Genomic DNA, 27595 nt, shown 5'->3' on the forward strand with positions numbered 1-27595 from the left:
TAACGTCAAACAAATTCAAGTTTCTGAGTCCACGCAATATTTTTCCTCAAGAAGAAAGCCAGATCCTCTCAATCAATATCCAAAAGGAACTATTTAACTTAGTACCTTATGTTTCCCCCTTTTTTGAAAATCAAGTCTGAAGAAGAAAAATGAAGGATGTTAAATAAATAATGTCTCATATTTTTATACTGCTGTCAATTTCAAAGCACCTTCACATCTTGTATTCATTTGATTCTCTTGAAAATCTTATAAATGTATTGGGCAGGTATTGATATTCTACTGGACAGATAAGGAAACAAATGCAGAGATAATTGACAAGTGCAAGTTCACATAGTAAGTAAGTTTCACAGTAAGAGATGGGGAAGGGTTTTCTGAGGTCTAGTCCAGGACACATTTCATCAAATCACACAGCCAATTAACTTAATAGTCTACAGATTTGTTTTGAGAAATGGGAGCCTTTTCCTTGAACAGTCCCTCACTACTAACTTCATTAGCATTTCACAATGTCAATTTATCACTATTGTTCTCAAGGTAAATATGCGGAAAAAGCAAAATTCCTCTGGTGAAGAGTCAAATGTCCTCTGTAATCTGACTGTGGAGAGTAGTTGTTCTTGATACAAGAAAACGCTCTGCCTTACCATTTTACATCAGCATCAAGGATTCGATTTTGAAAATGATTATAATATAAACAATTTATACTAGAAACTCTAGGTAGATTTTTATAAATTTTATTGAGTCATAATTCATACACCATAAAATTCAGCTCATGTTTTGGTCTCCAATATATTCACTGAATTGTGCAACTATCACCATCATCTAATTTTAGAACATTTTCACCACCACAAAAAGAAACCCTATATCTATTAGCAGTCACTTCCCATAGGCCCTTCTCTATCCCCTGGCAACCATTACTCTACTTTATGTCCCTAAGAATTTGCTTACTCTGAACATTTCATAAAATGAAATCAAACATTACATGGTCTTTTGTGATTGGTTTCATTCACTTAGTACAGTGTTTTCAGGGGTCATCTATGTTGTAGCACGTTAGTATTTCCTTCCTTTTTATAACTAAATAGTATTCTATCGTACAGATATATCATATTTTGTTTATCCACTCATCAGCTGAAGGATATTTTAGTTGTTTCCACATTTTGTATATTATGAATAATGCTACTGTGAACATTTGTGTACAAGTTTCTATGTGGACATGTTTTCAATTCTCTTGGGTATATATATAGGAGTGGAATTGCTGGGTTGTATGGTAACTCTATATTTAACCTTTTGAGAAAGTGCCAAACTGTTTTCCAAAGTGACCGCACCACTTTACAATACCACTAGTAAGGCATGAGTGTTCCAATTTCTACATTTGTCAGAATTTGTTATTATATCTTTTTGTTTTAGTGCCTTTGGAAAACAGAAGTTTTAAATGTTAATGAAGTCCAGTGTATCTGTCTTTTCTTTGGTTGCTTGTGCTTTGATGTCATCTAGGAAATCATTACCTAATCCAAGGTCATGAAGAGTTACACCTACGTTTTCCTTTAAGAGTTTTATATTTTTAGCTTTTATATTTAAATATATGATTCATTTTGAGTTAATTTTTATATATGATAAAAGGTAAGGGGTCCAACTTCATTCTTTTGTATGTGATTATCAAGTTATCCCAGGTCTGTTTGTTGAAAAGACTATTCTGTCTACATTGTATTGTTTTGGCACCCTTGGTGAAACTCAATTGATGATATACGTAAGGATTTATATCTGGATTCTAAATGTCATTCCTTTGGTCTCTATGACAGTACCACACTGTCTTGATTACTATAACTTTGTAGTAGGTTTTGAAATCAATAAGTGTGAGTCCTCCTACTTTGTTCTTCTTTTTCAAATTAGTTTAGGCTCTTTTCGGTTCCTTATATTTCTATATACATTTTAGAATCGGCTTGTCAATTTTTGCCAAAAATGGAAGCTAAGATTTTGATAGGAATTGTGTTGAATAGCTTGATCAATTTGAGAGTATTGCTATCTTAACAATCCAGGTACATGGAATTTCTTTCCATTTATTTAGGTCTTCTTTAATTTCTTTCAATGATATTTTGTAGTTGCGCTTCTTTTGTTAAATTTATTCCCAGTATTTTATTCCTTTTACTCTATGTAGATTTAAAAGAGAACCAACGAACATTGATTTCTTTTATTACAGACAAATAAGACCACCTAAAAACCAATATGACAAATTTAATCAATAAGTTTGTGCCCAAAGTGTCCTGGATTGAGCTACTGTTAAAAAGCTAGCCAATTTACTACGTAGAATTTCCCAGCCTTGCCGTATCATAAATTACCTGGGACACATGTTAAAAGTACAGGTTTCCAGCAACCCCAGACATTATGCTGTAGTTCACTTGGAATAGGGTCTGATTTTTAGGAATTAATATATTTTCTTGTGTTTATTCAGCACTCCCTCTTTTTTTTATTGAAATGTTCCCTATAAAAGTATTGTAGATTCACATACAATTGCAAGAAATAATATAGAGAGGTCCCTTGTATACTTTTCTTTGTTTCCTACAATGTAGCTATAGTATAATTTCAAACAAGATACTGAGATTGATACAATCCATTGAGCTTATTTAAGTTTCATCAGTTTTACTTGTACTCATTTGTGTGTGTGAATGTGCAGGACTGAAATTAGGAAACATTGTAAGACACAGGCAGAACTGGTAAAATCAGGAAGAGAAGTAGATTTGTGGCATATCTTTCTATGTATTATCTCCTTTAGTTTTGTCAAAGAATATACATCACCTGTTTTAAACTTATTGTAGTCTCCATACAAAAAAGTGCATCTTTCATAAGTCTAAAGTTCACTGAACACATCCATGAAGCCAACACTCTAGAACCAACACTCTAGAACCCTCTTTTGTGCTCCCTTCCAATCACCACCCCTTCCCACATGGGCAACCTGATTTCTCATGAGGTAGAATTGTTTTACTTTTTAAAAATTTCATGTAAATGGCATTATATAGTGTAAACCCATGTGTGCTAGTCTTTCTTCTCTCTACATTGGGTTGTAAGATTTATCCATATCGTTGCATGTTGTTGAAGACTGTTCACTCTAATTGACGTAGAGTATTCTATTGTGTGAATATATTACGACTTATTTATTCATTCTATCGTTGGTAAGTATTTGGGTATTTTTCAATGTGGAGTATTAACAGTACTGTTACAGTGCAGTATTAACAGCATTGCTATGAACATTCTAGAACACGTCTTTTGGTGGACGTATATATGCATTTCTGTTGGGAATATTCCTAGGAATGAATCTCATGCATCAGAAGATATGCACATTACATAATCTAATTGTAAATGAAGTATAAAAGGAGAAGCGTTTTTAAAAGATGGGATTATAAATTCGGCATAAAGAGCAGGAGGCAATGAAAGAGTTTTCAAAAGTGGGAATTAGTCTCAGATACTTTTCAAGAGGGCAGATGCATCAGTTGGGGTTTTGTTAGTTGTGAAGCGTTGAAGACAGAAAGAAGATGCCAATGTTAAGTTCTGAATGTACTTCTGATATTGAAGAAGGCTTTTGGAGTATTGATAATGATCCAAAGGAAAGTCCAATAAAGAATTGAAGGAGTATTTTATAAAATGTGTTCACCAAAATTTTGAAAAGCATAACTATTCTTCAAATAGATTGCAGAGATCTACTTAAATCTTATACTTTGTCTTTAATTACAGTTTGAGGTGGGGGAACAAGCCTGCTTTATTATCTTGAATTGAAATGTATTTCAAGTCCCATCCCCCTTTTCATACAGCACAGCCAGTAAACGAATTTACCTAAAGATATATGAGATGCTTAAAAATGTAACTCCTGACAGGGCCAGTAATAATTTGTTTTGTGTTTCATAGAAATAGTTTAAGAAATAGAATCAAACTGTAAAAATGTTTAAAGTCATTTCCAAATCAATGCCGTTCTGTGACCAAATTGTTTGTTCATAAAAGTACAAAAAATTTTTTTTAAATCCCAATATTTCCAAATATTATCAATAGCTTTGGCAAAAGACACTAGTATCTCAAAGGTAATAAGTTATTGAAATATTTCTAGAAGAACTGCATTTTTCCACCTTGCTAAACTTCAAAATGACTACAAAAGTAAACGTCTAACTTTTTGTTATTCAGTAATTGCAGTTAAAAGTAGAATCATATGATCTTTCATGTCAGTGCTTCACAGAGTAACAGACAAATGGAAATTCTTTCTTTCCATTTTATCTGCTGAAGTATTATGGCATCAGTGTGATTTAACATGTACGATTTCAGATTGATTCCCATTGTATTAAGTAAACAGATATACAACTTTTATGTCTGTTTGTCCAATAGTGTATTCCAGAAAATATCTCTCAGATAAAACTCAACCTATTAAATTGTTAGAAGATACCAATTAGGCACTGAGATAGACAAAACTGCTATTAAGCTATAACGCTTAGCATTCCATTTTTATTTTCCAATGTGTAACAACATTCAATAATTGCCTGTCATGTTTATTTAGCACAATTAAAATCCTTAATGCTACTAGTGAACTGCTAGATAAGCATTCCCCTGCCTTCTCTGCTAAGATCATTTTTGAGGGCTATTAATACCAAACAATCATGGGGGATGGGAAGACAGAAACCTCTGAAGCGTTTTAAGGCTAAATAAACTGCTGGCATCTTGTAGCAATTTATGGTTTCTGAGGAATGCTGGAATAAAATAAATGACTTCACAATTAGGGTGTTAAAATTTTTAGCAGTTCATCACTGAATTTGACGCATGGAAAAATCAAACTCCTGACTTCTGATCATATTTTTTGAATCCTATATCTGTTCTGACTGCTCTTTCAGGTTGAAATGAATACAAAACACCAGCAGGCTTTAAGTGGCAACTGGAGGACATATTGCCTTTGAGATATATCCAATCACTTCATTCATTTGAATTATGAATGTGCAGATAAAGTAGCTTTCAACAACCTTCACAATTACTATATCGTGCTGTTGAAAGGTGCACTGTTGATAGATGGAAGAATTCATTTTGAAAGTACGTGGAAAATATTGGTTGGTTCTGATTTACAGCTGTGTGAATGAACAACTCTGGCACTCTATCTGAAATATCTGGATTAATCTCAAATGCAACCTCAAATGTCTCTCCTACTTAAATGTGTATTATACACACATGCCTGCAATCAGGAATGAGAAAATTTAGCTAGAACTTTATTGTTGTCCTGATGGGTTTGAAAATATTTTTAAAAATCACTTAACATATTCCCCAAATGAACAGAAGATGCTTTTGTAACTATATATTAAGAATTGATAACTCAGGCTGGCCCCGTGGCTTAGTGGTTAAGTGCACGTGCTCTGCTACTGGCGGCCCCGGTTTGGATCCCGGGCGCACACGGACGCACAGCTTCTCCGGCCATGCTGAGGCTGCATTCCACATACAGCAACTAGAAGGATGTACAACTATGACATACAACTATCTACTGGGGCTTTGGGGAAAAAAACAAAGGAGGAGGATTGGCAATAGATGTTAGCTCAGAGCCAGTCTTCCTCAGCAAAAAGAGGAGGATTAGCATGGATGTTAGCTCAGGGATGATCTTCCTCACAAAAAAAAAAAAAAAGAATTGATAACTCAACAACCTGGGGGAACCAAACCGCTTTGCATACAACCAAACTCCTATAACTGAATGTTCTACTCAAACTTATATATTCAATGTATTAAAAGCTATGAATCAACGTTGGGCAATTAAAATTTTCACAGTGAAGTGACCATGTAAATTTATATAATTACAACGAAATGCTATTTTATTTATATTTATCTGTTTTATATGAAAACATAGCTCTTCATATCTGCTAAGTACTTATAACTTTTCTCAGGAAATTTCAACATCACTATTAAGGGTTGTGGGGTTTTGTTGCTATTGTTATTCCAATACTGGGAGCTTACGCAATGACCAGGCACATTCAGATTCATTAACTACATCTATGTATGTACAAATTCATTATCAAGGCCATTTCTTATAGCAAACTCTAAAGCTTTCTGTTGTATAGTAAAGAATTTGGCTGGTCTTTGTCCCTGATTCCTAGGAGGCAGCCTCCAGGCCCTGAAATTTCCTGAGTGATAGGAATATCTTTGTTATTCATGGTGGGCCCTTGGACTACACATGAATGTAAAATGCCAAAGAAATATCCCGGGAGTGGGGTGGGTGGATGGGGGTGGTCATACCACAAAGACCAACCAGGTGTATAGGGGGTTTGGCTTTAAGCCACATGATATCCAACTAACCTCTAAGGAGGGGAGATTGAGTTCAACCATGTGGTCAATGATTCAATTAATCATGCTTACATAATAAAATCTCAATAAGAACTCTGGACACCAAAGCTCAGGTGAGCTTTCTGGCTGATAATACAGATTGATGTGCAGAGCAGGTGATGCCTCCTGACTCCAGAGGGAGAGATCATGGAAGCCTTGTGTTTGGGACCCTCCCAGACCTCACTTTTGTGTCTCTTATTTTGGCTGGTTCTGATTTGTATCCTTTTGTTATAATAAAACTGTAATTGTAAGTACAGTGCTTTCCTGGGTTCTGAGTCATTCCAGTGAATTATTGAACCTGAGGGGATACTGGGAACCTCCAAATCTGTAGCCAGCTTGTCAGTAGTAAGGTCGGCCTGTGGACCCCTGAACTTGCAGCTGATGTCTGAAGTGACAGTAGTCTTACAGAGAACTGAACCCTTAACCTCGCCTAACTCCAGGTAGTTATGTCAGAATTGCACTGTACTTTCAGACATATATTTTATTAAAAAGAAATAAATACACTTATATATGTAAGAACCTATATATATAGTTCACTTATTCAACCAAAATGAAAACCTTGGGAATAATTACATACATTAAGACATTTATTGACTTTTCCCCCAAATTTAACATGCATAATTTTAACTAATACTATATTAAAAATCAGAGATAAGTTCTACAATCTCACTTTGGGAATAGGGTCTGGTCAGCAGTATAAACATATTTGATGGAGTGTTCAGACTATGAAGATGAAGTAATGGGAAATAAACTAACACTGAAACTTATTACAGTGATTTATTTTTAACTTGATCCAATGCAAGGCACTGTTCTTTCAATCAATGAAAATCATATATTGCCAGAGAAGTATTTCTAAAGGATGATCTTTAAATGCTAGCTTGTTGGATTCTAATAAGTGTTAAACATAATATTTACAAAGAGCATCTGTGGTCAAGCAAATTGGAAAATTGTTGCATTATTCTAGGTTAAACAGGTTCCCTTCCCCTGAGCTTTCTTGTTTTGCTGATATGAAGTGCGAGTCTCTAGGAGAAAGACTCAAATACTGTATTCCTATACTTACTGACTTTTTCCTATAGCATCTTGTTGGACCAGTGAGAAATAGATCATCCAGATAGGTTGTAATTATAATACATTAAAACTGGATTTATGTTTTGAGCCATACAGAGTTTCAATATATATTTTTTAAAGTAGGCCTTTTTTTTTTTTTGGTGAGGAAGATTGGCCCTGAGCTAACACCTGTGCCAATCTTCCTCTTTTTGCTTGAGGAAGAGTGGCCCTGAGCTAAGATCTGTGCCCATCTTCCTCTATTTTGTACATGGGATGCCACCACAGCATGGCCTGATGAGTGGTGTAGGTCCGCACCTGGGATCCGAATCTGCAAACCCCGGGGCACCGAAGTGGAGTGTGCAAACTTAACCACTGTGCCACCAGGCCAGACTCAAAAGTAGGCCTTTTTATGTCCATTTCCAGAAATGGAAAAAAATGCAAAAACAAACAAATGAAAAACAAAAATCCCCCCAAATTAAGAAAGTTTCTTCTTCTTAAATTATTTTATACTTTAAAGGTCAAACTTATGGCAAGGGGAGGGGAAGCTGTTATCCGGATAAAATTCTTGAGGTTTTTTTTTAATGGCTATTTAAAAAGACTGTAATAGGAGTCAGTTTTGTTTTTACATAAATTAACTAAAATTTCCTATAAGGGCTACAATTGGCCTTCAATGCAACTATGAAGAAATGAGATAAAGATGACAAGTAGATATAAGTAAAGATTTTTCTTTAAAATTCAAATTTAAAATGCCCACAAATTTGTTGGTGTGCTCTCAGGTTACTTTTTGAGTTCACAGGCTATGGCTTATGTCTAATATATAAAGCCTCCTTCATGCATTTATTAAAAAAATTCCTTATGCATAAGCCTCGTTCACTACACGACCATTTTGATGATGCTTTGAAGTAAAAAGATCTATGTTTTAGGAATGAGGCTAAACTCAACTAATAAGATATACTGCTTTAAAATTATTTTCAATTTGCAGGGCTTTACTAATATAATACGAATTTATATGTGGATTTACACAGGTCATTTAGTATCTTTATGAATTATGAAACCTTGTAACAACGTGAGTAATGAACCACTCTACGGTTATATCAATAAAAATACCACAGAGAGTAAGATTACCACTCTCTAATTATTACGCTGAAATTAGTGTTATCACTTCTCTACGGCATTAGAGGGAATAAGGGGTCAGAGACCAGCAGAAAGGATGCAAAGTAAAATATAATGGCAGAAATTGTTGATAAAGGCAAAGATCAAATATCATTTTTTTTATTGTTGCAAATAATGAATTGCTCTTGGCAGTTAAATTTATTTTAAGCAGTGGAACACTTTCTTCCCAAAAAAGCTGAAAAGAAAGCCCAATAAGTGTATGGAATATATAAGTGTATGTTTGACAGTCTGGCCTGAGGGGCTCTGTGGAGCCCAGTTTGAAAACCATGTTATTAAGTAATAAATGAGTTGAGGTATCCAGGACATGGAGCACACAGAACTAAATGATAAGATCAGATGTTTTTTCATCACCTGACATGAATGGCAGCTGCAGGAAACTTTTCAACCAAAGCCTCTCCTTCACCACCTCCATAACACTCCTTCAGGGAGCCTGCTGGAGAATAAGGCGGGTATCCACACCTACTGAAATTTGACGCTAGGCAACTGCTTTCTCTTTGTACCCAATTATCCACAGTAGTCCTTTCCTTCTTTCCCTGGCTCTTTCAACTTCCAGCCATCACCTCAGGAAAAGTCTGTCCCTCACTCCCCGCTTCTTTTTTTTCATTTGAAAGGAAAAAGATCTCGATTGTGAAGGATAACTGCAAAAGCAATACTAGCTGTACCTGTGCTATCAAACGAAAGATTTAAATACTGAAATGAATTAGACATTAAATAAATACTAGTGACTGAAAAAGCTTTTTGGAAAAATCAGCACTCCATTTCTTCTTGTTTACACGACTCTATTTATTGCCTTTTCTGCCTGGTTTCATTAAACATGCTCTTCCTCAAATATGAGCATTCACTGCGATAAGGAACAATTTCTCATTCAATTTTGTTTCTAATTAACCTCTAATATTAAATTTATATAATCTTCTATAGAACCCCATTACAAAAAGTAATATATTCCAGTCATATTATGGTTGAGTGGTCATGTAGGTTATCTTCATAATTTACTCTCCCCATATTCATAATTATTTTTATCAGATGTGCTCTAAGTTCCACACAATGTCTTAAAAGTACATGCTCTTGAACTAAAATTTATTTGTAAATTGAGTACTATATGAATTATGATTTTTTTAATTCATTTGGGCACTTGTACCACAAATACACTCAGATGTATTCTTTTTTCTAAGTCTTGATGTTGGTTCTTTTTTGTTGCCATAAATTCTAATAGAAAACAATCCCACACCTGTGGCATGTGTACTAGAGTCCCTGACTGCTAAGGCAGCCTCGGTATTTATAGTTCCCTGCAGCAGCTAAGGATGGTCATTACACATGATACCTGCTTTGAAATCATCTGCCTTATAACTACAGGAGGCTGGTGAGATAAGGATGTATATCACTTAGGCTGATAGGCAATAACGTCAAATGTTGCCATATAAGGGTAAGCTACAGTTATAACACGCAAATATTTATTAAAAGGCTTTTGTTTCACTAGTAAAGTTTGCAGAACTTTTTTTTTTTAATTTTAAGAATTAGTGCTGTAGTGCAAACTACCTATGAAGCAAACCCTATAAGAGCAACTCCGGGTGCCAGCAAGAATTTCCGCAAAATATCAAACTTTAACGGGCACACTTTCAATCCCATAGATGCTTCCAAAAGCAATTGCTAAAGCCATTCATTAATGTCCAGTAGGTTCTCTACAATATCATTCATAATCATAGTAGGCAAAGAGAGAAAGTATGGAAGAGTCAATACAAATCATTATACTTTAAAATTAACGTTAAAGGGAAATTAATCTTACACTAATAAGGCATTAGACAAACTATTCTGAATTATTCAATAGTAACTACAGTTAAAAGACAAACTGAAATAATTAAAAGGGTGTAATGTGACCTCAAAAAATATTACAGCTGTCTGAATGCCAGCATGATGTCCAAATGACAGCACAAAGTCCTGATAATTTTAGAGTCATTGGATCATGATTATTGAGCACAAAAAGTCAAATGTACACTGCACTTTAATATAATAATGTATTCTGTTTACTAATAGAGCAGTAAATAAACCCAGAGCTCTCTCTTATTTCTCTATCTGAACTGAAAAAGACTTTCCTCAGCGCAATCATTAAATTGCCAATATCCTTTCCACAGAAGGTCCTATAGACTCATTCTGTTTTTAAAATCATACCGAAATAGGCATTCACCTATGAAGATCCATCCTTATAAATTTCAAAATTTTCCTAATGTTCTCTTCTCCCCAAACCAGTAATCAAGCGAATTATCACATGGGAGGTGTTGATTGTTTTGCCCAAAGCAGCATCATGTTGTGGTTCTCTTGGAGTCATCTCCACAGGCCTCTCCCACCAACGGTCAAGCTCCTGATCCTACCAACCCTGCAAGTGTCTGCATGATCCAGTGCAGTAACCTGTAAAGTTTCAATGTGTAATAGAGGCCTCTGGAGATCTTGTCAAAATGCAGACTCTCACTCAAATGTGTGATTTGATTTCTGAGTGATTTAAAATCTGTTGCTATAGCGATACCATCCAAGATTCCATACCAAAGGTAAATATACATAATTTGTATTATGTTTTTAGGATAGATAAATGCCAAAAAATATACTTACATATCAACATTTGTGCAAGAACAATATTTAATATCATGGATGTACATTTATGTGGCTCCTAAGGTATACTCTAAGATCTGATTTTTGGAGTATGGGTATTTCACTTTTCAGAGTGAATAGTACAGAGTCCACTATTACGAGGAATTCCAGACATAAGAGAATTGTGCCTCAAGTTTGACATTAAAAAAGTGATGACCACATGGGAAATGGCCTAAAATAATATAATTAAACTGGTGAAAATCAAATTGCCTTATCAGTATGATCACTGATAATATGATCCACAGATGGACAACACAGATTAAATAGAAATGCCCTAAGGCCACTATTGAATGCAGAATTAGTGTCTTTGCACTGTATACATGCAGGGATCAAATTTATGTTTAAACTGAAAGCAGGAAGATACTGTTTCTCGAAAGCCACGTTAAGACCCAATTTCCATCATCCATCTGGAAAGCTGATTTGGCTGAGAAAAGGCAATGGTTATAAAGACTGCAAGGACAGAGTGCCAAAGTTATAACATTCCCATCACAATTGACAGAACATATATAGGGAAAGCAGTAATTTCTAAAGAAATCAGGCAATAGAGATTCCATTTCCTCAGACTTGACTTTGAGTAAATACGTTAGTAAACACTAAAATATCCCACTGGACATCCATCATAGATCAGATTTAATGAGAAAGGAATGATGTTGGACACACACGAAGAACTAAACTGGAAACAGTTCACTTAGTTAAGGCTCTTAGATCCTCTCACAATGGCCATGAAGTTCAGTGCTGTCATGGACCATCTTTTTTCTAAATGTGCTCTTCTTCTGAAATAAGGTATTGCATTCTTCATGCTTTGAATTGACAATGCTAAGGTAGGAAATCTACTGCCTTTGGCTAATTTCAATTTGTCTTGTACTTTTAATTTTTAAAGTGATCAAACATTTTTGTGAGAGTCACAGGATATTTTAACAGTTTTTTCCTAAAAATAAGGTTGACTGTTAAGTGGCTTACTGAAGCTCTCATGCATCCAATTAACAGATCAGGGTAAAAGTGAGAATATATGAGAGTCATTCTGTAAGCTCACGGGTTATGTTAAAAACAAATGATCATCTTGGTGATTCACTATGCATAACAATTTAAAATGTGAGCAAACACTTACATGCTACATTCCAAGAGAAATACATTTTTAAAGTGATCTTCAATTTTACATTTTAATGACTAATTATGATCTTCTACATTATCATATCATCTCAGAATGGGAAGTGCATTTACATTTTTCCTGGTATCTAATTTACAGCACTTACGTTATTTGATATAGAGAATAAAATACTCAGGTACTCTTAGAGATGTTTCTCAAAGTATACCTATTATAAAAACTAAACTCTTTTTTAATTTCAAGTTATTCTTCTAAATGCATGGGATAATTTTAAACTTAGCAATGCACATATATTAACCTGAAAAATACTTACTTCTACACCTTCAGTGGACTTGGATAAAATGGGAATTATGAGATAAGGAAAAAAAAAAAAAGGACAAGGTTTTTGGAAACTTCTTTAGAGGGACAGGTTTAAGAGACTCCAAGAAATGTTTCACCATGATATCTTTATGGTTTATAACTGTGAGATGGTTCTATGAGTTCATGTTGTTTTCTGAAGGATAGAATAAAATCAGAGGAGCACCATTCCAGTAGAAGAAGTTATTTCAGCAAGGTTGGAGGGTAACTTTCATGTACCTCCCTCCTAGTAATTTAACTCATCTTTCTTAGGTCACCTCCATAAAGAAGGCAGGAGGATCATCATCTAGTGTTTGCAAATATGTGACATCTATGATTCAGGCTGACCCACTGTAAACTGATCTCATTGCATTATAAAAAGACAAATGTATTAAAATAAAAGAATAATGGAGAAATATTGCTTAAGGCTGACTGTATTAAGTCTTAGAACTAAAGAGTTCACTACATACTGTGGTCAAAGATGGCTGCTGTTCACAAACTTTTGGCAACTCAACTATTATCACTGCATTTTAGCTTTCTTTTTTGGTTTTTTGCTTTAGAAACAAAAGTGGGCACAGTTTCCTAAAAGTATGTACATTTTTCTGTTGTTTTTTCTTTTTTTTTTTTTGGCCACTCTCAACTCGAAGAGGAATAAACAGGGCACAATGCAAATCTTGCCAGTTTGGTTATTAAAAGTCTGTCTAGTTTAAAATTTTATTCTAAAATTAAATTCACATCTCCTCTCCTCCTCTCTTCCTTGCTGTACACAGACTTGTTGGAGATTGTTGGGCCTATTCAACAGATCAGCCCCAAGGGAGGTTTCTGGCACCATTTTTGCTCACCTGTAAGGCTTCCTTGCCACTAGCTTGGGACTTAGTTGCCAATTCTGGACAACGAGACAAGTGCCACCGAATGTCCTGTTACATATAAATGATATACATACAGCATGGTGCCCCATAATGTTCAATTTAGAAGACACTTCTGTAAGCCTTCATTTCCCTCCATTCTGAGAGAATGTGCATGTGCATTTTAGCTCCACCATCAAAGACAGCAAATGTATAACACTGAAGAAAAATTGGATTACCATGGCTGTTACATCTGGACGTTTCCACGAGCCTGCCATTTTGATCGTAGCATGCCATTGCTTGGTAACGATATCCTTGACCACATTCCTTGATGTCTCCTTGTACTTTCATTCCCAGCAACACTTCCACTTTCCCCTCCGGTAAAATGCAGTCTGACCAGTTCCCCACAGGCTGTGCATTATACTTGTCACAGGGACAATACTGAGTCTCAATCAGGGGGTAAAAATGAGAATTTTTACATTTTTCCTTCTTTTTACTTTTCCCTGTGGAGAAATTTAAGTTGGAAAATACCATTATTAATTTCAAGCATCCCTAAGTTTTCCCCTTTCCTAAACTTCCTTTCTCCATTTTTAACCACATTCAACAGCGTATAAATAAATGTGATTTTCTTACCCCATAGTGCTTTCCATGCAGGCTCTTGTTAGTACTGGGTGCTTTGCATAGTGAAATTTTTCTTATTTGCTCATTTAAAAATAGCCCATTTTGCATAGGGCACTAACTGTTGTGTTGAATTTTATACTCTTCAAAATGATTAAAATCCTCTCAAATGATCATGTGCTTTCACTGACTGGGGAGTTTCAGGTAACTGCATAAATCTCTCCTTTATAACAAGTGCAAAAATATGAAATGGAGAGAGAGAGTCACTGCACTGGACTGCACAGACTTCGAGTTAGTTATTTCCAAATAGATAGTATAGTTATAGAAGATTGCAATTTACAAAATGAGATTTTTGTATTTACTTTCCTGATTATGTTTTGTATCTTTCAGTATTTCTGAAGAATAATCATTTTGACATACTTGATAATTAATGTAGGAAATAACAATATTCAAAATGAAGATATTTAATATCAGAATAAAAATATTAGAAATGGTTTGTATATAAATCTAAACAAATTCCTTTTTAAAAAAGAAAAACTCGAGCATAACAGTAAATGTGCTTGAAAAATAATATATCATTATTTTAATTAGAGCACACATATTTACACACATATTTATATTTCTTATATTATGTGTCATGTATTATACACTAATTATATTGCATATAGTTAATCACATATATTTTACATATATTTATCTCTAATTTTTATAAGCTGCTTTGTATAGTATTCAACAACCTTCATTATGACAGGTGGTTCATTTTATAACTTAGTCCACTGGCGCCAACATTTTTCGGTTTCTTTTGCCACAGACAATATTCCCTAATGCACCAAGGTTTAGTTCAGTCTGATGCCTCCTGTTCCTGCTCATTATATTACTGCTTTTTGTCACTGTGACTGCCTTTTAAAATGTTCTTTTCAGATACAGAATGAATGTCATATTCCTCTTCTAGGAATCTGAGGCTGTGACAGTGAGAATGGGTTCCCAAAACACTTTTCTCCAAGCATTTCACAGTCTGTAGGCAATCCACCAAAAGTACATGTTTAAACCAAAAAATAATCTACCATGTATTCTATAGGGAGACAGAATTCAATTTTCAAGGCTACTTTTTCCTTGTACTAAAAGTACATAATGCGTCTGTCACTGCCAACTTATGTTAAAATAAACATCCAAATCCATAGATGTATTAAGTACAGCAACAATAAGCCATGTCTGTGCATTTTCCAAATACACTGTCAGAACTCTCTTGGTCTGACTTTTATTGTGTTTTTCTACCTCGACTAGCACTGGCTTTGGCATTCCAATTACCTTACCAACAATAGTGCGCTTTCTGGTCCTAACCGCACCACAGTCTCCATTGCATGAAGAAAACTTGGACCAGCTGGTAAACTGACAGTCATCTTGGCAGGGGATCTGGCAGGCTTGGGTGAGGGCTGGCACGGGGCCTGCATACCGGAGGCATTCATGGATGCCAGCCTGTCCTCCATCTTGCTTTCGACAAGTAATGGCTAAAGGAAAAGCATAAAGCTGTTTTTAAGAAATTTGAATGTCTAATTACCCTACAATTTAGGAATTAACCTAACATTTTGTTAAACAGTCAGAGGAATCCTCTTTTAATTCTATATTTGCAGCAGAAATCTGGTAGAGTGTTTCTAATGATCACACTAGTCATTAAATTGATCCTGTAGGTTTTTTTAAAATAACAGATAACCTTCAGCAGTTTTTGTGACACAAAAAAGCACACACATACACTTAGCATTTAGCAGTTTTTATAGATGCTGTCAAGGATTTCAAGTCACATGTGGAGTATATTCAGAAATGAATTATTTACAAGACAAATAAATAATACATGGGTTTCGATAACAGTTTATGTTGAACACAGGCTATTCATAGATGTGCTGGGAGACATCACATACCTCTGGTAATTGTTTTTATATCATTGGCCATGCTAGGATTTCTATATGGAAGGGACTTAGTGGCAGCAAATTGGTTGGATGGTTTGGGTGGGGAGGGGACATTTATGAAACTTGTCTTGAAGTTGAATTTGCATAGAAAGCAATTTTTGTTATTACATTGGAATTTTGTTGGGATGGCCTTGGAGTGGTTAATAGTGGGAGGAGCAGTGTCAAAGTCCCCCACCCTCTCTGTCTACAAGTTCTTCACATGCACAAATATCAACCATGAACTTAAAAACGAAAACAAAAATTTTTAGCAATCTTAACCTACCATATCATAATCGACATTTCCACAATTACATATGGACTCTAAAAAAATCATCAAATAATTTTGATTCAGATGTATTATTTCCACCAAGATATTGTTCCACTGAATTTTTTAAACTAAGTCATAGTTTTATTAAACTTATTGAACACAGATGTAAAATTGCTTTAAGGTAAACAAGTCTTAAAGAAAAAGAGCAAATGATGTTTAAAGTCCCCTTTCTTCCTCCACTATTTTCCCCCATTGGTTTTAAAAATCATTCATTCATTTATTGAGGAAGCAGATGAAACATTTAGACCTTGGTCCTAAAGTTAGGTCTTCATTGAACTAGCTTAAACGGGCCCAGTCAGACTGATTTCCATGGCCTTTTCAGGTTCATAGTCTAGGCTGAAACTGCTGCTGATCTCTGCCCTGCTCGGGAGTCTATCATGGAACTAAGGTGAAGGAGCCTGACGTTTTGATCCTAAATTACAGTTGGAACACAGAGAGCCCTAACTCTCTTGATCGGTATACTAAAACTTAACACCTAATAGTGTAGGGCTGTGTGATGGGGTGTGTAAAAGGATATAACAATTTCAGCAAGAAACTTTGTGTAGGTGAACACAACTTGTCCCAAATGCTGCAGGCAAAATTACATAATTGTGCAAATGTAGGTGAATACTCACCTATTTCTTCACGATAGAGTTCTCTTCAGTTAGTATGTACAACACTGGAAGGGCTAATTTGTATGAAAATAACAGGGGTCCCTAGATTTTAAAGACACAAAAACCTGGAGGCATGGACACTGGTGGTCTTTCTAAAGGTTATGTGACAAGAAAAAACATTAAGTATCCCAAAGAGACTCTCATCCCTTGGGGGAGGAGTTGTCTGGTGCTCCATGTTTACCATACCAGTCTAAGACAGTGGTTCTCAAATCAGGCTGCAGATTATAATCACCTGAATAGGTTTTGGAAAATGTCCAGGCCCTTGCTAAAATCAAACATTCTGATTTAATTGGTCAAAGACAGTGTCCTGGGTATTAGCATCTTTTTAAAGCTCCCTGATGATTCAAACATGCAGCAGGGGATTGAGACCACTGCTCTAGTAGGTAATGTTTTTCCACTTGCCTCAGAAACACCTGGAATGCTATTAAAGTTGAAGATTCTTGGATTCATTCCAGAGCTCCTGAATAAGATCTCTATGTATGGGGTCAAGGAATATGTTTTTTTTTTTCAAGCTGCTCAGATGTTCCTTATGCACATTCAAGATTAAGACCCACTAGCTGGAGTATTCAGGGCACAAGGAGGGGACTGGCTGAGACCTCTGGCTAAGGCTGAAAGTCCTTTGGTACCCAATCGCCCTGGCACTGCGTCAAGCTTTGGGAAACAATGGCTGAGCATGTGGGGATGAACTAAGGGAGATCTAAACTTGGAGCTCAAGGGGACTTGTACAAGGAGCAGGAAAAAAAACAGCATCCATATAGTTTGGAAGAACATTATCTGTGGAACGGTGTAGGAGTTGTCCCCATGATGTGGTATATTAATGAGCTGAAGTGATTTTGCAGTTCTCTCTCACCTGCCATGTGGAAGCAGGGTTGACTCTTTAAACACTTTAAACTTAGTAAGCTCTGATGGTTTGTGGACAAAGTTGCCCCAAGGAAGCTCAAGAGGAAGGATTGATAAAGAGGAAGGATTGATAAAGAGGAAGTTGTTAGACTTTTTACCAATCAGGTATGCAGGAACCTCAAGAATGATTAATTTGGAAATTAAGATATTTGACCGCATCAGAACTCTAAGCTGTGAAGAGTGTCACACTGTTTATAACTAAAAGAAAATCACGAAACTAAATTTGAGTTCTTTGAAATAAGACTGCTTTTATCTACTCATCCAATTTTGCTCTCTGCAACAAAGACTTGAATATAAATCTTTTGAGAAACTAAATGAAATTACCTTCGGTTCTCTCTCACAATTTTTATTTCAGAATTGTTCCAACTATCATCACATTAGGTGACACCAAAAAACCAAAATAAAATAAAATAAAACCACTACCAACACAATGCCAGGAACAAATTAATTTATTTCGTGCAGATCTATACTCTTGACATAAATTTGAAGCCCTTTTCTCTGTATACCTGCAGTACATAAAATCTTAAGTATTTCAACTAGTTGAAAAGAAAAAAAATGTGTAAAATTCCCATGTCTGTTCTCAGAAACCCACTCAGCACTCTACTCCCCTTATCTGAGATTTTAGACAGTGTACTTTGAAAGAATTACTTACGCAATGTTATGCAAACAAGTAGCAATAGCACCACTTGTACAATATATTGAAAATTTGTCATACATCTCAACTTGTTTCTATTCTGACTTAGAGGAAACACAACAATTCAAACACAGGAATGCAATCTGAAATGAACTTCCTGCTATTAGGGTGAGGAAAATATAAATGTTTGGAAAGGAAACCATCTGGTCTCTCAACTTCATAAATCTTAAAAATCATTTCTAAGACACTGAAAACAGGGTTGTTTTAACTACAGAAAAGATGCATCATACAAGCATTGTTTCCTAGCACACCAGAAAGCGACATATTTTATCTGTATTTACAGGTGGAGTGTGTATATCATGTGTATAATGATTACGCAAGTTCTCCTTTGGGCTGAGGCCTTGTTAGCAGGATGGGCCAAAAACTGCACTGTCCTAAGGATAATTCACCATGAAAGCTTCTTAGTAAGGTCAACAAATGTCAAAATAATTATTTTAAAGTAAAATTTCATATTTAACTCTATGTTCATTATATCCACTTATTTTATTTATAATTGCATTTTATTTATATGAGGCACAGCAATTTTTATTTAAATGTCACGGACAGGTTGCTTCCAGCAGGCTGAAAGCCTGGGAGACATCCACATGACTGACTTGTAGGTTACATATGAATTAAACCAGGTAAACTCAGCCCATCAATGATGAGGAAACGTTGGAAAGATAAATAAGAAAGCCAGTGTCTTCAACAAATAATTGCTCTGAAAAAGAGAGCTAGAATTGTTAGATTAAAAGTGACTTAAGAAATATTCTGGGGCCGGCCCGGTGGCGCAAGCGGTTAAGTGCAGGCGCTCCGCTGCGGCGGCCCGGGGTTCGCTGGTTCGGATCCCGGGCGCGCACCGACGCACTGCTCGGCAAGCCATGCTGTGGCGGCGTCCCATATAAAGTGGAGGAAGATGGGCACAGATGTTAGCCCAGGGCCGTCTTCCTCAGCAAAAAAAGAGGAGGATTGGCGGATGTTAGCACAGGGCTGATCTCCTCACAAAAAAAAAAAAAAAAAAAAGAAGAGGGAAAAGTAAATAAATATTGTAAAAAAAAAAAGAAATATTCTAACCCAATACAATGTGGAGATCTTTATGATTTGAACAAATTGATTGTGAACAGACATTTTTGAGACAGTGGGGGAAAATTAAACGTGGTCTGAATATTAGATGATATTAAAGAATTATTGTTAATTTTGTTTAGTATTATAATAATATTGTTGTTATGTTTTAAAAAATAACTAAGTATTTATATACAACTTATCTAGCAGTTGTCTTAAAATACTCCAGCAAAATCTTTTTAAATGTGTGAAGAGTGGCAGATGACCAAGAATGGCAATGGTTAAAAACTGAAAAACTGTTGAAGCTGAGTGAATGATAACTACACTACTAGAACTCATTATATTAGTCTCTCTACTTTTGTGTATCTTTGAAACTTCCCATAAATTTAAATAAAAAAGATTTTAATAAGTAGAATAAGTAGAGTCAATTCCAGAATGTTTTCATGTAAGTTGACTTTTGAGCTATGTTTTAAGGAGGAGAATAATAAAGGTTCCTGGAATGAAAGGGAATAGATAACATTGGTTTGAGCTAAAAGAACTTGGATATCCGTGTTATGCATACATGAGTATGTAAATTGAAGGCTACAGATGCAGCTCTGAAGTAAATCTAATAGAATTCAGAATGTAGTTGCTCATCTTCATTTTCTTGAAGAGGAATGAAATTCCCTTATTATTCAGGACGCACAAAAAGCAGGAGTTCTATTGGTCTGTGGATTACCCTTCAGCACATAAGACCATGCTGTCATTTCGTCTGAATAATCAGAGTGAAATAAATTACTAGATCTAAAATGTGCACACAGAACTTCATTACAGGAAACAGAATAAGATCAATGCCCTAGTGCAGTGAAAGCTGTTAGATTATGTGTAACAAAGAGTTCAAGGAGGTCTGAGACCTTATTTATTAAATTGAGCAATATTAACATGGTTGATCCCACAGCAACAGCATCTGGGTTGCACCAGAGACAGAACACATTCAGCTGATTGAGTGATTAGAGGAGTGATTTTTCCCACAGTGTTATCAAAAAATGGCAATAGTGAGAATGAATCATGTAGAAATGAATAGAAAAAGCTTAATGTGAGTGGGAGCTAGTTACCAAGAGACCTAATTGCTCTTAGAAATAAGACCAAACCTATAAATGATGCAGGAAGGCTCCAGCTGTTTCCTAGGTGGATATAACAGTCCTGGTCTTGCTCTGTGTAGAAGGGATTTTCACTGACAAGTTTGCCAAATTACACTTCCTAATTACAATTTGTGACTGTAACTCTGGCAGAACGGAAAGAAATGCACTTTTCTTTTTTATTGATCCTAAATAGTTACCAGCGATCCCCAGTCTCACTGATGTTCATAATATATGTGCCAGTCCTTGTAAGAGGACTTACTAGGAAATAATAATCAGCTCCCAGTGGAGTAGGTCAGGCTGAGGTCCACTAGATCCTGGATTGGGATCTGGTAAGGGTTAACTGAATCACAACAAATGGAGCATAGAGGAACCATCACAGACACATCACAGTGTCAAGTTTATTTTATGAGCTATCTAAAAAATAGAAAATGCTAATAATCGCTTTATGATAGGGTTTTCATACAGATATAAAACAAAATCAAAATCCCCAAATCAACTAGGATGCTAATATTCATAGGAAATTAGAAGAAATCATTTAAAAATTGAAATAATTCTAGTTTTAAACAATAGCTTATATAAATGAAGAGTACAAAAAGATAGGGTGGTAACTAATAAATATATTAGCCAAAAGACAATTTTAAAAATCACATCTGTGTAAAATCTCTTTAAAGCAAGCTCCTTCGCTCTACTCTAGCTAGTTCTTTTTCCACTTCCATTCCTTTTCGTCCTATTGCATAATAAGCTCTGAAAATTAACAGATTAATGCGAGTTACTGAGACAAATTGGCCCAGATATACTCAATAATGCCTCCAGGGGGTGGCCGAGTGGCGCAGCGGTTAAGTGCGCGCACTCCGCTTTGGCGGCCCGGGGTTCGCAGGTTCGGATCCCGAGTGCGCACCAAGGCACCGCTTGTCAGGCCATGCTGTGGTGGCGTCCCATATAAAGTAGAGGAAGATGGGCACAGATGTTAGCCCAGGGCCAGTCTTCATCAGCAAAAAGAGGATGATTGGCATCAGATGTTAGTTCAGGGCTGATCTTCCTCACAAAAAAAATAAATAAATAAAATAATGCCTCTAAAATGTAATCTTTTAGAGGCTGGCCCTGTGGCGCAAGTGGTTAAGTGCGCGCGCTCCGCTGTGGCAGCCTGGGGTTCGCGAGTTCGGATGCCTGGAGTTCATGAGTTTGGATCCTGGGCATGCACCAATGCACTGCTTGGCAAGCCATGCTGTGGCGGCATCCCATATAAAGTGGAGGAAGATGGGCATGGATGTTAGCCCAGGGCCAGTCTTCCTCAAGAAAAAAAGAGGAGGATTGGCAGATGTTAGCACAGGGCTGATCTCCTCCCAAAAATAATAAATAAATAAATAAATAAATAAATAAATAAATAAATAAATAAATAAATAAATAAAGTAATCATTTAAAAAGAACAAAGTGGGCCAGAATTTAAGCAGAAGAGTTATGCCAAGGGCATCAATATAGTTTAAGTAACTTAATTTAAGCATAAGATTTATGTATATTTGCTCACAAAAAATCAGAACATAAATTGTAGTTAAATACTTGTATCTCACGTTCTACAGATGCATTTAGATTTAATTTTGGTAAAGGGAAAATTAAAACTTTTTTTTTCTTTCTAGACTTTCCTTTTATAACCTTTGTAGCCAATAAGTAGTGCAGGTTGAGGATTCCTAGAGCCAGGAGAGTCCCTGCCATGTGAGGCATATTACCAAAATTTTTTTCTTTTTTGTGGTCTAGAATTGAGAATACATCTGAATCATGCTGGCTTTCACATAAAGAGACTGACGTTAGATCTTAGCAACAGGTCAACATTAAAATGGCAGGCAAGGATATAGAGGGGATGGGGGATTAGGATAGGCAGGGTCGACCCTGGGGATTATTTGCGTTAGTTCCATCTAATTTACAGAAAGTACACTTGGCAGGAGATAGCATGAAAATCAACATGGAGATTGGGCAAGAGTAAATTTGAAGTTATGTTTATGAAGTCCCAGTATCTAATCTACAACACTTTTTTTTTTTGGCGAGGAAGATTAGTCCTGAGCTAACATCTGTTACTAATCTTCCTCTTTTTGCTGAGGAAGATTGGCCCTGGGCTAACATCTATGCCCATTTGCCTCTACTCTATATGTGGGACGCCTGCCACAGCATGGCTTGATAAGCGGTGCATAGGTCCACACCGGGGATCCGAATCTGCGAAACCTGGGCCACTGAAGTGGAGCACATGAACTCAACCTCTATACCACCAGGCTGGCCCCTCTATGACACTTTTGTATGATACTCTTGGTATAAATGTGTCACAAAGTAATAAACCCTGGAATAATATATATACATTTTAAGCAGTAGTGATTGACATTGCTCCTTAGGGCAGTCAAAAAATAAACAAATTGTCCAAAATGGTCATTATTAAGAGCCATGACTCTTAATTCTAAAGCAAATGTAATGGTGACTCTAGCTACAGCTATGATGGCTAGACTTCAATGATACAGTCACTGACTGATAATTCAGCCTTCTACATACCATCCAAATTGTAGAAATGTGAGCAAAGAGGAAAGACAGTAGAGGTTACAGTTCTATTAAAAGTTTATACACACGTGACTCAAACAGTACGAAGTAAATATAAAACTTCACTTAAAAATTAAATAGAATGTGGACATAATTTCATGTTATTTGCATTTCATTTATTGACAATATTATAGGAAAGATGCCTATTTCAAAGGCCCTCTAAAATTTCTCTATGAGATTTAAGAATGATTCAAGTTTTGAAGTTTCAATTCCTGCTTTAAAATACCTCTTTCTCCTCTTTCTTTTTAGTTCTTACACCATTAGATAAAATTTTTGGAATACACCATTCTCAACATCCAAAGCCTCGCTAATTCTCCACTACTTCTAATTTCCTATTGAAAAAAATCCCTTCTTCTCCTCTCCTTCCTCCTCCTAGTATTCAAATACTCCTGGAGATATTCAAATCCTCCAGAGTGTGGCCCCTGCCTCCAACTCACTCACAGGAACTCTAGGCAAACTGGTCAATACACTGTTCCCCAAAAACATAGATTTTACTTTGTGCCTTTTTGTTTGAGTCATCTTATATTTAAATATCATTTCCTCTGTCACAATGCCCTATCAGTAGTTACCTCTTTTTAACTTTTTCCAATTTTTAGTGGCTATTGTGTATATATACTACTAGAATGTTATTAATATGAACGAAGCCTGAATCATGTATAACTATAGTATATTTCCTACTATAGGAAACAAATGGAAACTATTTGTTATATACTTTTATTTTCTCGACAGGCTGGGACCAGTACCATGTAGGCAACACGTGGCATGTATCCAATAAATATTTGTTTTATGAAAGAATGAATTGTACTGAATGATATTCAGGCAGTTTGAATTGGTTTTTAGGGGCTGGTGTTATCTTGTTTTCACAGCTTTCTGAGACAGCTTAATACTAACAAACTTACAGCTCTGTATGCTGGGATAGGAATTTTATTTAAAGATACTGATCCTTCATTACTGCTATGGACTGAATTACGTCCTCCCAAAATTCACACGTCAAGGCCTTAACTCCCAATGTGATGGTATTTGGAGAAGAAACCTTTGGGAAGTAACTAGGCTTAGATGGGGTCATGAGGGTGGGGCCCTCGTGATGGGATTAGTGCCCTTATAAGAAGAGTCCAGAAAGCTTGCTCTCTAACTCTCTTTGCCATGGGAGGACACAGCAAGAAAGTGATCATTTGCTAGTCAGGAAGAGAGATCTCACCAGGAGCCGAATTGGCCAGCACTTTGATCTTGGACTTTCCAGCCTCCAGAACTGTGAGAAATAAATGTCTATTGTTTAAACCACCCAGTCTGTATCATTTTGTTATATCAGCCCAAGCAGACTGATACCACTATTAACACAAAGTTTTAAGCATTTATTTTACAAAGGATTTCTAATGTTTCTACAGTAACACTTGATGAACTTAAGGAAAATATCCTGTTTATAGCAGAGTAGCCAATCCAATTGAGAGAAGATTGGGCAAAACTATTGATACAAAATTTTGCTTCCCCATTATTTCACTTTTCCTTTCAAATGTAAAGGAATTGGGTCATAAATAAACACATAATTCTTATGTACTTTCAAATTTTCAGGAGTATATCAATTTTATTTTAAAGTACTTTGTGTTCTAATGTAATAGTTCAGAAAGCATTTGTACATAGTTTTGAAATATAGAGAATGTAGACTTGGTCAAGATTGCATTTACTTGATTGGAGTAGAATCTTCCTATATTCTTACATCTGTGTTATTCTAACTCATTTCTGGGTAAGGCTGAGTCTCACTAATTTGCTTTATAGTGAGTGTCAGCGTTGAGACGGTAAGCAGTTACAGTTAGTTACTTGTTAAAGAGACACAGAACATAATTGCTTCCCAAATCCTTTGAAATGCATCACCACAGATAGTTCCTACAATTGGAACAATTATGCTATTAATAGTAAAAATGAAAGTCTGTCTATGAGGGCCCCTTACTGTTAACAGGTGGCTAAAAGAAGGTGTAGGCGAATGGTTGGCTAGCAAGCCGGTAGAAGAGAATTTCATGTAATATTTTTCTACTAATAGGGAAGGTTCAAGCCATTTGAGAAAAACTGAATCATAATAGCTGACCTTGTAAGTGTTCTGCTGAGTGGTGCATATTATATGAGACCCACACATTCTTTCCTTTCTATGTATACTTAGTAAATTAACTCTTGGTATTCAGTTCTTGGGTATGATTTATCATCTTCTAGACAGAGGAATTATGAGGACCTTCTCTCTTGTCTTCTACATCCCATGTATTATCTGGCTTCATCTTTAACACTCTTTAAATTTTTTTTTTTACTACTAAAGTTTTTAGAGTCAAAATTTTATTTGTAAACTATCCCCCCGACCAAAGAATGCAGCAATTTCATCCTAAAGGCGTATATTTTACTACTGTGACAGTCTTTAAAGTCCACTACTCTCATAACTATAAAATAGTTCTTTTATTGATTTATTGATTTATTGATAAGTTGAATTGGAAAACTCCTTCCCAAGTGACCAGACAAATTTCAAGGATTTTTTGATCCTACTGGGTAATGACTATTCAGTACTATTAGGCCTCGTGACTGTATCATGGATTACATAGCTTTAGAATTTAGAATAAGGGTCAGCAAACTTCTTCTGTTTGGCTTTGTGGGCCATATGGTTTCTGTAACAACTACTCAACTTTGCCTCCTATCATGAAAGCAGCCATAGGCAATAGGTAAAGAAATAGGTGTGGCTGGAAACAAACTGGTGGTTACCAGAAGAGGGAGGTATTGGGGGGGCAAAATAGGTGAAGGGGATTAAGAAGTGCAAACTTCCAGTTATAAAATTAATAAGTCATGGAGATGTAATGTACAGCATAGGGAGTATAGTCAATTATACTGTAATAACTTTGTACGGTGTCAGATAGTAACTAGACTTATCATGGTGTTCATTTCATAACGTATATAAATATCGAATCACTATGATATACATCTGAAACTAATATAATATTGATTGTCATTTATACTTCAATAAAAAAAGAAAAAACGAATGGGTGTGACTGTGTTCCAATAAAACTTTAATTACAAAAGAGTTGGATTTGGCGCACAGGCCATTGTTTGCTGACCACTGGTCTAGACCAATAGTTTGATAAAAGCCACGCAATAAAAATTGCTATCTTTATAATTATAGAATGGTAAAGTTAGCTATCTCATATTTTAGTTTATATGGTGTCATTTCTGACACAAGCAAGGAAATAGTAATTTAAAGTTAATACTATTTTAAGTTCTTTAGGTAAACATAAATGCAAACAGACTAGAGAAAAAAGAATCCTATTAATGGCAAAATACAATAACCACTTTTCCTCCTGCATACAATATATTTTAGAGATCTTAGCTTCTCATATGGCTTCATCAAATCCCTTTATGGAAATGTTACTCACATTTCTATCTGCTGTACTAAGTTATCTCGATAGGTACATTTCTACACTTCAAATGCATACGTGGGTATTTCCAATTGGTTCCCCTGCCGTCACCTTTAATGCACAATATATGAAATACACTCTCTAAAATTAGCTCTACTTTTAGACCTAAGAATTTTTCCCAATACTATAACTATTCTCAAGCTGAAAATATTGGAGTTAAAGAATCATATCATCATCGTCCACTTGTTTATTTCTATCTCCGCTTCTATTGTCTGCCACTAAGTCCTAAAATTATTTTCCTGTATTGTATGCTGAAAATCCATTTATTTTTGCCCATTCCAACTACTGTGGTTCCAGTTTGAGCCCCTATTACTTCAACCTTGCATTGCCATAACAGCATCCTAGCTGGCATCCAGACCCACGCGTCTTATCTTTCTAATTCATTCTGTACACACTGACAGATAAAACACTGCTTTCATCAGGTCCTTGCTCCTACCACTTATTGAACAAGGTCTAAACTCCGGATCCTGACATTTATAGCCCTCTACAAAATCACCCCAGGTTCCAGCTCACATCTTCAGAGCTTCAATCTAACCACTTTTTTTGTGAACACATGTAATGTTTTTGTTTTTCTTACCTCAAATGCTTAACTTACAGTATTGATCTTATTTTGTATTCTTTTCTCCTTTCTATTTATTCTAATATTATGGTACAAGTCAAGTTCCAGCTCATCCTTTAGGTCTTTCTTAAGTTCTTTAGCTTCAAATGATTGCTTTTGCAATGGATCAGTTTCAGTCTTTAACTTCTACTTGTTGGATGATATTATCAACAATCTCATTTCCCTAACCAATTATTGAGCTCCCTGGCTTG

The 27595-nt window shown here is 35.7% G+C and overlaps 1 protein-coding gene across 1 annotated transcript in view; it reads right to left on the minus strand.

Annotated features, from left to right (window-relative positions):
- The window catches only part of THSD7A (thrombospondin type 1 domain containing 7A), a 675175-nt gene that overhangs the window by 45734 nt on the left and 601846 nt on the right, over positions 1 to 27595 (minus strand). Inside the window, exons 14-15 of the mRNA XM_058526377.1 lie at positions 15402 to 15596; positions 13710 to 13973 (exon numbers count right to left, since the gene is read on the minus strand). Of these exons, the coding sequence (XP_058382360.1) occupies positions 13710 to 13973; positions 15402 to 15596 (459 nt within the window). The remainder of the gene's footprint in view (positions 1 to 13709; positions 13974 to 15401; positions 15597 to 27595) is intronic.

The sequence above is a fragment of the Diceros bicornis genome, chromosome 3, assembly GCF_020826845.1.
Source record: "Diceros bicornis minor isolate mBicDic1 chromosome 3, mDicBic1.mat.cur, whole genome shotgun sequence".
In the NCBI taxonomy this organism is placed as follows: Eukaryota; Metazoa; Chordata; class Mammalia; order Perissodactyla; family Rhinocerotidae; genus Diceros; species Diceros bicornis.